Source organism: Blennius ocellaris (genome assembly GCF_963422515.1).
Source record: "Blennius ocellaris genome assembly, chromosome: 8".
In the NCBI taxonomy this organism is placed as follows: Eukaryota; Metazoa; Chordata; class Actinopteri; order Blenniiformes; family Blenniidae; genus Blennius; species Blennius ocellaris.
In genome coordinates this window covers 5,184,449-5,199,572 of record NC_137657.1, presented here as the reverse complement: position 1 = coordinate 5,199,572, position 15,124 = coordinate 5,184,449, and the positions used below count along the sequence as shown (strand labels likewise).

The following is a 15,124-nucleotide window of genomic DNA, read 5'->3' as shown; positions in this document are numbered from 1 at the left end:
CTCTTGAGTGCATTTCCATTTACTTTTATTACGGTCTGCCATCTATTCTGACGTCTTTATTGTGCAGACAAATAAACAATTTGACTGAGAGCGGGCGGACGGACTGAGGTCAGCATCCATTGCTGCTCGCTGCTTTTCTTTTCTTTTCTTTTTTTTCCTGCGGTCGCAAACAAATCCCCTTGACGCAGCGCCGCACATCTCGACGGCTGTATTAGCGGGTCATGTGGAAAGAGGTTGACGACGAAGAAAAATGGAATAAAATGTGAATACTTTGCAACTCATTTGACATTAGCATGGGAATGAAAAAAAAAAAAGTTTTGGTTGAGCCGCAATAGTAAATCCTTGCTACTTTGGCATCATTAAGCCAACATGTAATGTTCAACCCTTTGTTGTATTCAGTTGGATAACTTTAAAGGAAACGTAGATATCTTAGTTAGAAGAATGCTGGTGCTAACTAGTGCTAATTGCAGTATCTTTATTTTCAAGCGTAAATCCTGTAAACTTGAAAAGTTAAGTATTGCGATAATAATGTGACTTGTGTTAAATACAAACTCACTTGATGATGATGTTAATAGTAATTGAGTTAACAGTATATTGTGTAACCTTACCCGTGAGGCATCTAATATAGCCTTTTATAGATCGCTAAAGGCATAAATAATGCGATTTTGATCAAACTCTTATCAGATTTGTCACATGATTTAGTTTCAGTTCTCAAAACACTCTATAATAACATTGAATTTTCCAATTTCCAAGTACTTAAAGGAGTTCCCTGGTTTCCAAACTCACTTGGTTTTGGAGGTTTATGAAGTGACTGTTCCCAAATGTAAGAGGCTGTTGTTGTGCTGCGACGGGGGCTGGTTGAAGATGTCAGCAATGTGGCTGCTGTACATGACTGGATGTGTGTGGGCCACGCTCCCCCCCGGGGGAGAGCCCCCGCTGTATCTCCATAATACTCGGTGACAGCTACCTTAAATCACCCCACCACAATTGCTGCCGCGCCGTTTCTTGGCAAGCGTTCAGAGGAAACGGAGAGAACCTGATGGAAGACGTGCCACGCGAAGAGCACGTCAGAGCCGGCGGCACGTTTGCGCCGAGCTGGATTGTTCTAGAAGGTGGATCTCGGACCGTGTTTTGACAGCTTGACGGTAGAATATTTAGTCCTCGGCTCCACTTGGAAAGACGTGCAGGCCTTTGAGAGTAAAGATTGTACTTTGTTGAGAAATTGAAAGGGGGAAGAAAAAGGAAAGACCGGGTGGCGAGACTGGAGACTGATTGAATAATGACTCTACATTTGATTAAGGTGGGATAAAAAACAAAAAAACAAAACGATGATTCATGCAGAGCATTTTATTTTCTCTGTAGCTCGCTGATCCAATCCTGTGTTTTTGTTCCAGCAGTTCACAAATACGAGAACCGTGTTTAAATTAATGTGAAGGTAGTTTCTTAAGCTAGTTTATTACCCGTGATTTAAATTGAATCTTCTTTTCCCCACTTAATCTCTGCTATTTCTTTACTCTTGGTGTGTGCATGAAAAGTTCATTAACGACGCACTCATGAGCTCCACGATCAGGCTTATTGTTATTTAGTATTAGTATCAGGATTGTTGTGTAGTTGTCAGTACTCTCATCTCTCAATGAAAGTGTCCTGAGTTCAAGTCTATAGCGCTCAAGATTTCATTCTACAACCTAAAAAGATGCATTTCAGGGTATTTGAGGACTATGAATATACCCATAAGCATAATGGTTTGTTGCTAAATTGACCAGTTGTCCTCAGTATTTTAGACTTTGCCCGTCGTCTCCTGGGCAAAGCCATGACCCTCACTTAGAAACGTATTAGAAAATGATTGGTAGACGTCAGCAAGACCTCTTTTTAATCAAGAAAAAAGTTCAAGGAGGAAGAAAGATTCTCTTAATTGAACAAACATTTTCAAGGTTCTTTCTCAGCAATGAACTTTCCTTTGCAAATGTGACCGTCGTAATGATGAATACAAAGGAGCTTTTGCTTACGTACTGTGTCTTGTTTGCCTGCAGGATGGAAAACAACGGAAAGAAAGGAAAAAGACGGTGTCCTTCAGCAGCATGCCCACCGAGAAGAAGATAAGCAGTGCGAGCGATTGCATTGGAGCGATGGTGGACGGCTCTGAACTGAAGAAAGTGCGATCCAACTCCCGGGTCTACCACCGCTACTTCCTCCTCGACGCAGACATGCAGTCCTTGAGGTGGGAGCCGTCGAAGAAGGAGTCAGAAAAGGCAAAAATCGACGTGAAATCAATCAAAGAGGTTCGGACGGGCAAAAATACGGACACTTTCAGAACTAATGGAACTTATGACCAGATATCCGAGGATTGCGCTTTCTCAATCGTCTTCGGGGAGAACTACGAGTCACTGGACCTGGTGGCAAACACTGCAGATGTCGCCAACATTTGGGTGACGGGGCTGCGGTACCTGATCTCCTACGGGAAACACACCTTGAACATGATTGAGAGCAGTCAGAACAACATGCGCTCGTCGTGGCTCGGCGAACTTTTCGACGAGGAGGACAGCAACCGCAGCAGACACGTGACGATATGCGCTGCCGTGCAGCTGGTCAAGAAGTTAAACCCGGGACTCAAAAATGTGAAAATAGAACTGAAGTTCAAGGAGCTTCATAAAGCCAAGGACAAATCAGGTTCTGACGTGTCAAAAGACGAGTTCATCGAAGTGTTTCATGATCTTTGTACAAAACCAGAAATCTATTTTCTATTCGTTCAGTTTTCCAGTAACAAGGAATTTCTCGACACAAAGGACTTAATGATATTCCTGGAAGCAGAGCAGGGAATGGCACAGGTCAGTGAAGACACCAGTCTAGAGGTCATTCAGAAGTACGAGCCCTCTAGAGAGGGTCAGCTGAAAGGGTGGCTGTCTCTTGACGGGTTCTCCAACTATCTCATGTCTCCAGAGTGCCACATATTTGACCCTGAACAAAAGTCTGTTTGCCAAGACATGAACCAGCCTTTGTCCCACTACTACATCAACGCATCCCACAATACCTACCTGATAGAAGATCAGTTCAGAGGTCCCTCTGATGTGACGGGGTACATCCGCGCCCTCAAGATGGGCTGCCGCAGCGTAGAGCTTGACGTGTGGGATGGACCCGATAACGAGCCTGTCATTTACACCGGCCATACGATGACCTCGCAGATCGTTTTCCGCGGAGTCATTGACGTCGTCAACAAGTATGCCTTCGTTGCCTCCGACTTTCCTCTGATACTGTGTTTAGAGAACCACTGCTCCTTAAAGCAGCAGAGGGTGATGTTCCAGCACCTCAAGAAGATCCTCGGAGACAAGATCCACGACGATGTCCCAAAACCCGAGGACTGCTACCTTCCCTCGCCGTCTGAGCTGAAGGGGAAAATCCTGCTGAAGGGGAAGAAACTGAGCACCAACTGCACCGCTTCAGAAGGCGAGGTGACGGATGAGGATGAGGGGGCAGAGATGTCTCAGAGGATGAGCATCGATTCTGCAGAACAACAGACTATTGCGCTCAAGAAATTCCAGCTGTCGAAAGACCTCTCAGATCTGGTCACTTTGTGCAAATCGGTGGAATTCAAAGACTTTCAGACGTCTTTCCAGAGCCAGAAGCAGTGGGAGCTCTGCTCTTTCAATGAGGTCTTTGCCAGCCGCTGTGCCAGCGACCTCCCGGGTGACTTTGTCAACTACAACAAGAAGTTCCTGGCACGGGTTTACCCCAGCCCCATGCGGATCGACTCCAGCAACATGAATCCACAGGATTTCTGGAAGTGCGGCTGCCAGATTGTAGCGATGAACTACCAGACTCCCGGCCTGATGATGGATTTGAACATCGCCTGGTTCCGTCAGAACGGCAGCTGTGGCTACGTTCTGCGTCCGGCCATCATGAGGGAGCAGGTTTCATATTTCAGTGCCAACACTAAAGATTCAGTGCCTGGAGTTTCTCCACAGCTCTTACACATCAAGATCATCAGTGGACAAAACTTCCCAAAACCCAAAGGCTCAGGTGCCAAAGGAGACGTGGTCGACCCCTACGTATACGTGGAGATACACGGCATTCCCGCCGACTGCGCGGAGCAAAGGACTAAAACAGTCAACCAGAACGGGGACAACCCTCTCTTTGACGAGAGCTTCGAGTTTCAGATAAACCTTCCCGAGCTGGCGATGGTGCGCTTTGTGGTGCTGGACGACGACTACATCGGCGACGAGTTCATCGGTCAGTACACGATTCCCTTCGAGTGTCTCCAGCCAGGTTTCCGCCATGTTCCGCTGCAGTCCCTCACGGGGGAAGTTCTGCCGCACACCTTGCTGTTTGTTCACGTGGCCATAACCAATCGAAGAGGAGGCGGAAAGCCACACAAGAGGGGGCTGTCGGTGAGAAAGAGCAAGAAGAGCAGAGAGTACGCCAGCATGAGGGTGCTACTGATCAGGGCCGTGGACGACGTATTTAAAACAGCCCTGCTACCACTGAGGGAGGCAACAGACCTCAGAGAAAACATGCAGGTAAGACATTCAGGATTTTACAGGCTGTAGACCTATTAATAACAACCATACCATCAGAAATGCCTTGATACTCTCCCAAATACCAGGCGCAGTCACATTTATGACAAAGACTTAACATGCAGATGCACAAAGCCGTCGCACTCCACTCAATGGGATATCAGCTCAACCTTATGAATAGTGCAACAGGCAGGAGAGAATCAGGGGACCAAACTGAGAAAAATAGTAGTTCCCATTTGAATAATACATGTAACAGATCTTCATAACCTCCCATGTGTGAATTGGAAAAGGTTACAGTGGGCAGGAACAGTGAAGCCCATCACAATGTTGGCACCTTTTTTTTTATGTTTCTGTCTGGCAAAAGAAAGACTATTATCTTCTCAAGGTGTCAGTCTGTCCTTTTCTCATTAATGCACCGTCTCCCAATCACCTTGGGAGAATTTTTCTCAAAATCCAGCACGACCCAAGAGACGGGCCGACTAAAATAACCTCGCTTATTTTTAATGCAGCGTGATACACGTGGAGTACCTTTTGGGAATATCTTAAAAACTTCACATCCACATTCTGGTTCAAAGAAAATCAATTTGTTATCCAAAGTGTAATGTAATTTTGAACTTATTATATCCCTCATATATTCTTATTAAAATGTAGAACGTGTTTAAACTTGGCCCATAGGCTCGGTATAAGACAAAACAGATTTTGCTACCAGTGGCCTTTAACTCATTATATCATTAGAATCTGAATCTAATTGACCAATTTCTACGACTACAATATCTAATATATCATCTAATAGCCTGTCGTTACGGTTCTGAATCTGCATATATCATCATAATCAAGTCTGGTTTTTGGAAGCGACTGAAATGAATGTAGTGTAATATTCTTTTATTCTAACGAGGCCCGTCTTCATGTTGTGTACAGAGTTGTATTTTTGAGCTCTCGGCTCTGTGTGGGTCGCTCTGATTCACATATCAGGTTGTCTGACGTTACATGAGTTAGTGGGAGGAAGATGCTCTATAATCTCTATAATCTGCTTCCCGTGTGAAGAATCGTGGGCCGTTCCTCACAAGTTGGCTGACTTCCTGTTTTTCCTCACGTTCGACTTCGCCACAGAACCAGTACATTTCTCTCTGTGGTGTTTACACCAAGCGTCACACTCAAAGTCTATGAAGAATTAAAACAGGGACGAGAAACGGTGCAGTGGAATGTCACAAGACTCTGCGGTGGGTCTGGTGTTGTGTATGCCATCCCCCCCCACCCCCACCCCCACCCCACCCCCAGGCATTGTACTAGCTTTTATTTTGGTAGCCTTGTTTGTATTGCAGTGGTCGTATGATAACAAGCTCTTGGCCTTGAGACTCCTCACACATGTCGGCCGTCCTCTTCCACTCTGTCCCTCCGGCTGTTTATCCACGAGGGGTTTAAATTTGGCCGCGAGCAGGAAGTTCGGGATTTCAGTGTTTTGTTTCATTTCCATGTCAAACTGTTACTCCAGATTGAGCACGGGGGTTTTCGCCGTGGACGGCCGCGGCCTCTTCCTCTCGCAGTGTTTGACTCACGTTTTTTATCAAGCTGGAACATCAGGTTCCTCTATTTTCGGTGATATTTCTGGTTATGCAAGTGGACATTTGTGTTGCTCAGCTTGCCAGGAGAAGCCAGCATGGCGGCGCGGCGCCGCCCAGACGTAACGCGTCTCTCCTCCCCGCAGAATGCCATAGCGTCCTTTAAAGAGCTGTGCGGCCTTTCAGCGGTGGCCAACCTGAAGCAGTGCATCCTGGCTCTTTCCACGCGGCTGACGGGGCCGGACAACAGCCCCCTCCTGCTGTTCAACCTCAATGACCAGTACCCCAACCTGGAGCTCCAAGGCCTGCTGCCAGAGGTCCTCAAGAAAGTCGTCACCACGTACGAAATGGTGAGCAACTTTGATTAATAATGTCAGCCCTCACCTTTTCTCTGCTCCCGTCTTTTAACCGCCAACCACAGAGGCTGGTTCTGCAGCTTTCTTCCTGCTAAAAGGGGATTTGCTTTCCTTTCCTATTTCTATCATGTGGAATTCTCGTGTTTTTTTGTTGTTGTTGTTTTTTCCTTGTCAAAGTGCTGTGAGATAACTGTGTTAGGTGCTGCATAAATAAAATGCAATGGAATTGACCTGTCAATAGTGGGATTGGAGCCGTGACCCTCTGGTCACAAGCCAACCACTTAAAATCCAACACACTGCCAGCCAAACATCCATCTTCTGCCCGCTTACAGGATACGCGCCGGACTGGGAGAGAGCATGCGCAGTGAGTGATTCCAGTGAGACGTAATCGAGTGCAATCCAACATGGCGCCACCCAGCTTGTAAAGCAAACTTTTTCGACAAATAGAGGGGGAAAAACAACAACAAACTAAACTAAATAAAGGGTAAAATTAAGCTAAAATATAACGCTGGAAGAGGAAACGATAGAAAAACTTCAAGAATACTTAGACGAGTGCTACGACCGGCTCGTTGTGATGTCGAAGACGCCACAGACCGCATCCAAGAGGAGCCGCGCTGAAAGCTCCCCAACAGCGGCTCCTTCTCCATCGAAACAGTTTGAGGACATCCTGGACAGCATCAACACCAAGCTGTCCAGCTTCGACGCCCGTCTCGCCCTGGTGGAGGTACTCCACCGTGAATTCCAAGCTCTTCGTGAGTCGCTGGAATTCAGCCAACAGCAGGTGGCCGATCTAACAGCAGAGAACATCGGACTAAGAAGCGAGATGAACCTGCTGAACCAGGGACTGAGCGGCCTGACTCGGGAGAATAAGAACATGAAGGAGTCGATCCTGGACCTCCAAAGCAGGAGTATGCGGGACAACCTCGTCTTCGCGGGACTTCCAGAACGCGAGGAGGAAAACGCGGAAACATCGCTGCGAGGATTCATCCAGGAGCACCTGAAGCTTCCCGAGGACACCGTGAACAAGATCACCTTCGCCCGAGTCCACCGCCTGGGTGGAAGACGACAGGACAACCAGCGCCCGCGGCCCATCGTCGCCAAGTTTGAACATTTCAAACAGAAAGAACTGGTGAAGAGCCGCGGCCGGGAACTACGAGGAACGCACTTCAGCGTTAACGACCAGTTCCCGAAGGAGATCTTAGACCGTCGCCGCTTGTTGTTTCCTGTGAGGAAGAAGCTCATCGCCGAAGGATCCCGAGCCGTCATCACAGTGGACAGGCTTTACGTCAACGGCCAGCTGTACCGGGACCCCGCTGTCACCCCCTGGCTCTACTGATGGTCCTCATAAAGAAGTAACATCCCCTCTAACACACACACACAGCCGCACACATCACAGGTTTACTGAGGTCCAATGTTATTATAGTATTAATCATCTTGAACTACCACTACAAACGCTGGGATATTTGTATGTGTATATATGTGGGTATATGTATGTATATATATATATATAGGAATATATATTTACATGACTTTCAAAAAAAAAAAAAAAAAAGCAAGCACTCCTCACGTCACCACGAACGTCACCTATGAGTTTGGGATTGTCTTTCTTTGGGTTTTGGTTTCTTACTTTCTATTTCTGCACCCCCTCCCTTGTCTTAATAGTAACACTTTTCCACTGTTTTAGCCACACTAAGACCACGACACCACAATCCAACTGTCATGAGATCACACACTCCTATATTGACAGACACACACTCCCATGTTAAATAACCAGTCAGAATTAGGAACCTTAAAAACATGCGCATGCATGCATACACAGACACACAGGCACACACAGATGCTCACACGCACACACATACACAGACACACACACACATGCACGCACAGACACATACACACGCACGCACACACAGACGCACACGCACGCACTCACAGACACGCACGCACACATAAGCACATGCACACACATAGCTACACGCACGCACGCACACAAATACACACGCACGCACGCACACACACACACAGATACACACCCACCTAGAAGATGAGTGTAGCTAGGAACCTGTTCAGATTTGTCACCTGGAATGTACGTGGAATGGGCACACAAACAAAAAGACAAAAGGTTTTCGAACACCTGGATAAACTTAAGGCAGACATTGTCTTATTACAAGAGACACACACACCTCCCACAGGACATCACAAATTGATCTCACCACAATTCCCTCACACATTCTCAGCTGGTTATAACTCCAAGCAGAGAGGCGTAGCTATATTAATCAGCAATAAAAAGCAATTCTCCCATAAAAATACAACCTTAGACCCAGAGGGAAGATTTATAATTATTCATATCTCTCTTCAGAACATAGAAATGTGTATCGCAAACATCTATGGCCCAAATGTTGATGACCCCTCCTTCTATCACAACTTCTTCACCACCCTCTCAACACACTCTGACAAAACACTTATAGTTGGAGGAGACCTCAACATAGCCCTCAATCCACAAATGGACAGAGTTAGTAAAGCAGCAAACACTAGACACTGGGATTCATCAGATATAATACAGCAGTACATGAGTGACTATGGCCTTTGTGACGCTTGGCGCACCTCTCATCCAACTCTTAGAGAGTACTCCTTCTACTCAGCAGTGCACCAATCCTATTCACGCTTAGATTACTTTCTGGTGAGTAAATCAGTGATCAAAGACACCTCGGACACACAGATTCACCCCATCACTATCAGTGACCATGCACCTGTCACTATGACGGTCACTAATAGAACACTCACCCCTCCTAGTAGACAATGGAGATTTAACACTTCACTGCTCAAGGATCAAGACTTCCTCACATTCTTTAAAAAACAATGGACACTCTTTTTAGACACAAATGATCTGCCTGGTGTTTCTCCCGGTGTCCTCTGGGAGACAGCTAAAGCTGTCATGAGAGGCAAAATAATTTCTTACTCCTCATACAAAACCAAAAAGGAAAAAATAAAGGAAAAAGATTTAGAAGATAAAATCAAGACCATAGAGACAGCTCATGCCGCTTCCAATGACGACCGCTTATTAACGGAGTTAAAGAGATTAAAAATGGAGTTGAATGAAATAATTGACCACAAAACACAATTTCAACTACAGAGATTACGCTGGGAGAACTTTGAACATGGCAATAAATCCAGCAAACTCTTAGCCAATCAGCTAAAACGAAATAAAGAAAAATGTACAATCCCCTCAGTTAAAACTCAAAATGGTGAAATCACTTCTGACCCTCAGGAAATAAATACTACTTTCAGAGAATTTTATAAAAAACTTTACTCTTCACAAATTGACCCTTCACAATCTGAAATAGAGACCTTTCTAAGCACAGTTGACCTCCCAAAATTAAAAGACGAACAGATCCAAGGCCTAGAAGCTTCCATCTCAGTAGAAGAACTGCATGAAGCTCTCCAGCACATGCCTGATGGTAAAGCTCCAGGACCTGATGGATACACCACTGAATTTTACAAAGAATTTTGGCCTTTACTCTCACCAATTTTTTTTAGAACAGTTGAGGAAATTAAAGAATCTTTATCTCTCCCCCCACATATGAACTGTGCAAATATCAATCTTCTTCTTAAACCGGATAAAGATCCTACACTACCATCTAGCTATCGCCCAATATCACTAATCAATGTAGATCTTAAAATAATCAGTAAAACCTTAGCAAGCAGAATAGAAAAAATTACACCCCACATCATACACCCTGATCAAACAGGGTTCATTAAAGGACGACACTCCACTAACAACACACGCAGATTAATTAATCTTATAGACCACTGCCACCAGAATAAACAAAAAGCCATTATCACCTCCTTAGATGCAGAAAAAGCTTTTGATAGGGTAAATTGGAAATGCCTACTCGCTACACTACGGAAATTTGGATTTGAACAAAATTACCTCTCCTGGATTAAAACATTGTACACTTCACCCAGTGCCTGTGTCAAAACAAATGATCAAATTTCCTCAAGGTTCAATCTCAAGAGAGGTACCAGGCAGGGGTGTCCACTCTCACCATCTCTCTTTGCAATTTTTATTGAACCATTAGCAGCCGCCATTAGACAGAACAATAACATAAAAGGAATACAAACAGCAAATGTAACCCACAAAATATGTCTTTATGCAGATGATGTATTACTGTTCTTACAAAACGCACAGACCTCTCTTCCACAAACAATAGAGTTAATAGACAGATTCTCTGCAATTTCAGACTATTCTATAAATTGGAATAAATCAGTTGTCTTGCCAATTAACTCTATTTTTCAGCACACATCAAATACCCCACTAAAACCAGGGAACATCAAATACCTCGGCATTAATATCTCAGCCAAACTGTCAGACTTGGTGCACTTAAACTACACTCCCCTTATTAAAACAATAGAAGAGGACCTCACTCGGTGGAGGACACTTCCTATATCACTTATGGGGAGAGTAGCAACAATTAAAATGATGGTCCTGCCTAAAATTAACTACATCTTTTCAATGATCCCAACAAAACCACCAAAAACATGGTTTAATAAATTGGATTCCCATATCTCAAAATTCTTATGGAAAAATAAACCATCGCGTATAAGTTTAAAAACACTGCAGAACACCAAGGACCAAGGCGGCTTAGAACTTCCAAACTTCTATAATTATTATCTTGCCAATAAATTACTTTACGTTATAAAATGGATTAATCAGAAACCCTTAGATGAAGGCTGGCTGGACATTGAAAAAACCTTCTGTGAAGATCTCCACATCAGAGACCTTCCTTTCTTCAGCCCTGTCATCAAAAAACACAACTGCTTTAAAAGCATCAATATAAACACATCGCTCACAGCTTGGTGGGAATTTCTTCAAATGAATGGATCATCACTCATTCCCTGCAAACTCACACCCATCTGGAACAATCCTGACATCCTGCAAAAAAAGAAACCAATAAACTTCACAAATTGGAAAAACAAGGGAATAAGAAACTTGGAACACCTTCTCTCTAATAACTCTTTTATTCCATTTAAAGATCTAATAGAAACGTATGGCATCAGTCAAAATAACTATCTGGAATATCTCCAGCTTAAGTCAATAATACAAACAAAGTTCAAACTAGAAGAGATGAACCTAAACTTACCTCAGACAGTGACAAACCTCCTGAAGATCTCAGCACCAAAACCACTTTCTAAAATCATTTCAGTCCTGTCATGTTCCAATACCACAATATCCCTTCCCACCTCCAAATGGGAAGAAGATCTAAACATTAACATAGAACCAACGCTTTGGTCACAAATCTGTAGAAATACATTCAAAATGAGCAAAAACACCAATATACAGCTTATACAATACAAGGTCCTACACAGAGTTCATTACACAGGACAAAGGATGTTCAAGATGGGTCTCACTTCATCTAACATATGTTCAAACTGCACAGCTAATCTCCCTGATAACTACCTACATGCACTCTGGCAGTGTACACCAGTCCAAACATTCTGGCAAAAAATCTGTGAAGATTTATCATTATGCCTGGACTTCCCCATTCCAGTTTCACCTGCACTTTGCCTGTTAGGTGATCTTACAGAAATTAAAAGAGAGAAAAATGAATCCTTCACACTCCTGGTCTCCCTAAGCGTCGCAAAGAAGGCAATCCTCATGAACTGGAAATCAAAACATAATCTTAATATAAAGTTATTTAAAAACTTACTCCTAGACCACATCACATTAGAGAGAATGTCTGCTTGTAGGAAAAATCAGTCGGCTCAATTTGAGTTGACATGGTCCCCAATAATTGAATACACCATGTAGCCCTGTGGGGGGGTGGTAGTTCCGCCTCGGGGCTCTTGGGGCCATCTGTGGCTGGGGCGTTGTGGCTTGGGTGGTTGGCGGCCCTGAGATCTGGGGGGGTGCTGGCATCTATCCTGGGGGGTGGCGGCCTGGGCTGGGGGGTTCCGGGGGGTGGGTGTGGGGGAGGTCGGCTCTGGGTGGGGGGTGGTTCTGCTGGGGTGGGGTGGGGGTGCTGGGCGTCGGGCCCCGGCCGGGTTGCCTGGCCGGGGCGGGCGGGTGTGGGGCCTCGGGGCCTTGGGGGCTGGGTGCCCTCCCGGTCCTGGTGGGGGTGCCCGCTGCGGCGCCGGGGGTGGGTCCTCCCTCCGCCTCCCTCCCCTCGCTGGGGCGGGGGTGGCCCCTGCTGCCGGGCTCCGGGTCTGGCTCACCCCTGATCAGGGGGAGATGGAGGGCAGTAGGGGCTCCGGGTTTGGATGGACAGCTGACTGGAGATGACCCCCGGGGGGGGGGGTTTCTATGGGACAGGGGCCGGGTGTGTGTGTGTGTGTGTGTGTGTGTGTGTGGGGGGGGGGGGGGGGGGGGGGTACGAGTGTGGATTGGTCTGTATGGGTAGGTGTGGGTAAGTGTCTACGTGTGTTTGTGTGTGTGGGGGGACGGTGAATGTGAGCGTAGGTGTATGTGCGTGTGGGGGTGTGTAATTTATATATAAGTATGGGTGTGTGTATGTGTATGAGAGTATGTGAGTGTGGGGGGGGGGGGGGGGTTTACGCTCCCTAGCCGCTGGTCTCCAGCCGGGCTCGTGCCGGGCCATGCGGGTCTTAGACTCTGCTCTTCGGCCGTCGGGTGGGGTGGGGGGGCTTCCTGTCCGGGTCCTCTTGTGGTGCCTTGTTGGAGTGGGTGTTGGTCCCCGTGTTCCAGACCGGCCGCTTCGGGGTGGGGCGGGATGGCGCGGGGGGTCCAGCTGGGCTAAGTCCTAGCGACGGGGGGACCTTCTCCCTCTCAGCCCCTCCTACCTTACCATACCATACCTCATTCAACAATAGGGGCCAGTGGACGGGGCCTAGGGTGGGGGGTCCAGGCCACTTAACTGTGGTCTACCCCTCCCCCGACTTTGCGCCGCCCACAATTTTAACTACACTTAGTCACGCAGGGTCTTGAGGGGATCAGCTGGCTTTCGGGGTTCTGCCGCTGGGCAGCGGTAGAACGCCCGGGCCCCCGCTACCCCTCAATTTTAAACCGCACCCTAGACACACACATTGCACCACCTCTTCAAAACACAAATACACACATCCACATGCACCCAACACCCCACAGGGTGGAGGGGGGGGGTGGGGGCTCCCCCCAGCACCTCCCGCTGTGGTCCCGCCGTGTTCCGGGGCGGGTGCGGCTGGAGTGCGGGGGGCACGCTAGCTCGGGCGTGGCACCTCCGGGGGGGCTGGGTAGTGGTCCTCCCTCCCTATTCACAGTTGGACTGGTGGAGGACGAGATCCCGTAGTGGCCTGGTGGGGGCCTGGCTGGCGGCCTGGGGAGTGGGGGGCACCCCCCTCCCAACCATATAAATGTATGTACGTATGTCTGTATATATGTAGATATGTATGTCTGTGTGTGTATGTGTATGCTTGGTGTGTGTATCTGTGTGGGTGTGTATGTATGTCTGTGTGTGTGTATGCGTATGCTTGGGTGTGAGTGTGTGGGTGGGCTGGGATTAGGTGATGGGGTGGGGGGGGGGTGGCTGTCCTCCGGCCGGGCCTGGCTGGGCCTTCGCTCTTCCTGGTCTGGGGGGGGGGCTGGTCTGGGGCTCGGCGGCTGGGGCCTTCTCTGTCCCGCCGGGGGTTGGGGGGGTGGTGGGGGGATGGCCCCCGGGGGTGCGGCGGGCTCCGCTGTCGGGGCCGGGGGGGCTCCCTGCCCGCGTGGCCTGGGGGCGCTGCGCTGGCCGGTCCCGGCTTGGCGGCTCGGTCGGGGCCCGGGGCTCTGCGCCCTTTATCCTTCTCCTGTGGGCCCCTCTGGCCTGGGGGGGGTCCTCTCTCCGCGCTCCGTCTGGTGCCTTCCGGGTTGGGGCGTGGCTCTCCGGGGGGGGCTGTCGGGGCCTCCCTGGATCCGGTGGGTCGCTGGGTGCCGGAGTGGCAGCGTCCGGCCCTGGTGGCCTTGGGCTCCGGGGTGGTGCTGCGGCCCCCCCACAACAGTTTCATTCACATCCAGAGGACAAACCACACACACACACACACACACACACACACACACACACACACACACACTCCCACTCCTCATTGACGAGATTGTTCTGTTAACTATCAAAACCAAGTTGTTGTCTGCTTTTGTTGTTGTTGTGTTTGTTTGTTTGTTTTATTTATTTATTTATTTATTTTTGTTCTATGTCCTTTTGCTTTTTGCTTTTGTTATAATTGTTGTCATTATTTAGGTCTTTTGCTCTGTTGTTGCTCAGGCTGGTCTTAATCTCATGGCAGTTGGAAAATATTTAGATCACTGTGGTTAATGTATTATCAAAAAAAAAAAAAAAAAACAATTGTATGTAGCACTAACAAGGGTATTGTATGTATTTTGTATTTTGTATTTTTTGTATTTATTTTGTTTCACCAAGCCTTTCTCTGTCTCTCCTCTCCTCTCCTCTCCTCTATCCTCTCACCCCAACCGGTCCGCAGAATGCCGCCACCTCTGAGTCTGGTTTCTGCAAAGGTTTCTCCTTGTTGAGGGAGTTTTTCCTTTCCACAGTCGCAAACACACCTGCTTGCTCATGTGGATATGTTGGGCTTTTCTATTTTCTCTATAACAGCAAATTGGAATGACTGTAAAGTATTTAAAAATAATAAAAAAAAGAAAAAAAAAAAAAAAAAAAATAAAAAAAAAAAATAAAAAAAAAAAAAAAAAAAAAAAAAAAATAAAAATATTTGAAATCAG

General features: G+C 47.1%; 1 protein-coding gene across 1 annotated transcript in view; it reads left to right on the top strand.

Moving 5' to 3' along the window:
- The window catches only part of plcl2 (phospholipase C like 2), a 38,106-nt gene extending 23,131 nt beyond the window's left edge, over positions 1–14,975 (top strand). The window contains exons 3-6 of the mRNA XM_080501279.1: positions 2,031–4,511; positions 6,214–6,417; positions 7,007–7,775; positions 14,869–14,975. Coding sequence (XP_080357405.1) covers positions 2,031–4,511; positions 6,214–6,417; positions 7,007–7,759 — 3,438 coding nt within the window. The 3' untranslated portion in view covers positions 7,760–7,775; positions 14,869–14,975. The remainder of the gene's footprint in view (positions 1–2,030; positions 4,512–6,213; positions 6,418–7,006; positions 7,776–14,868) is intronic.
- Positions 14,976–15,124: the final 149 nt, after the last annotated feature.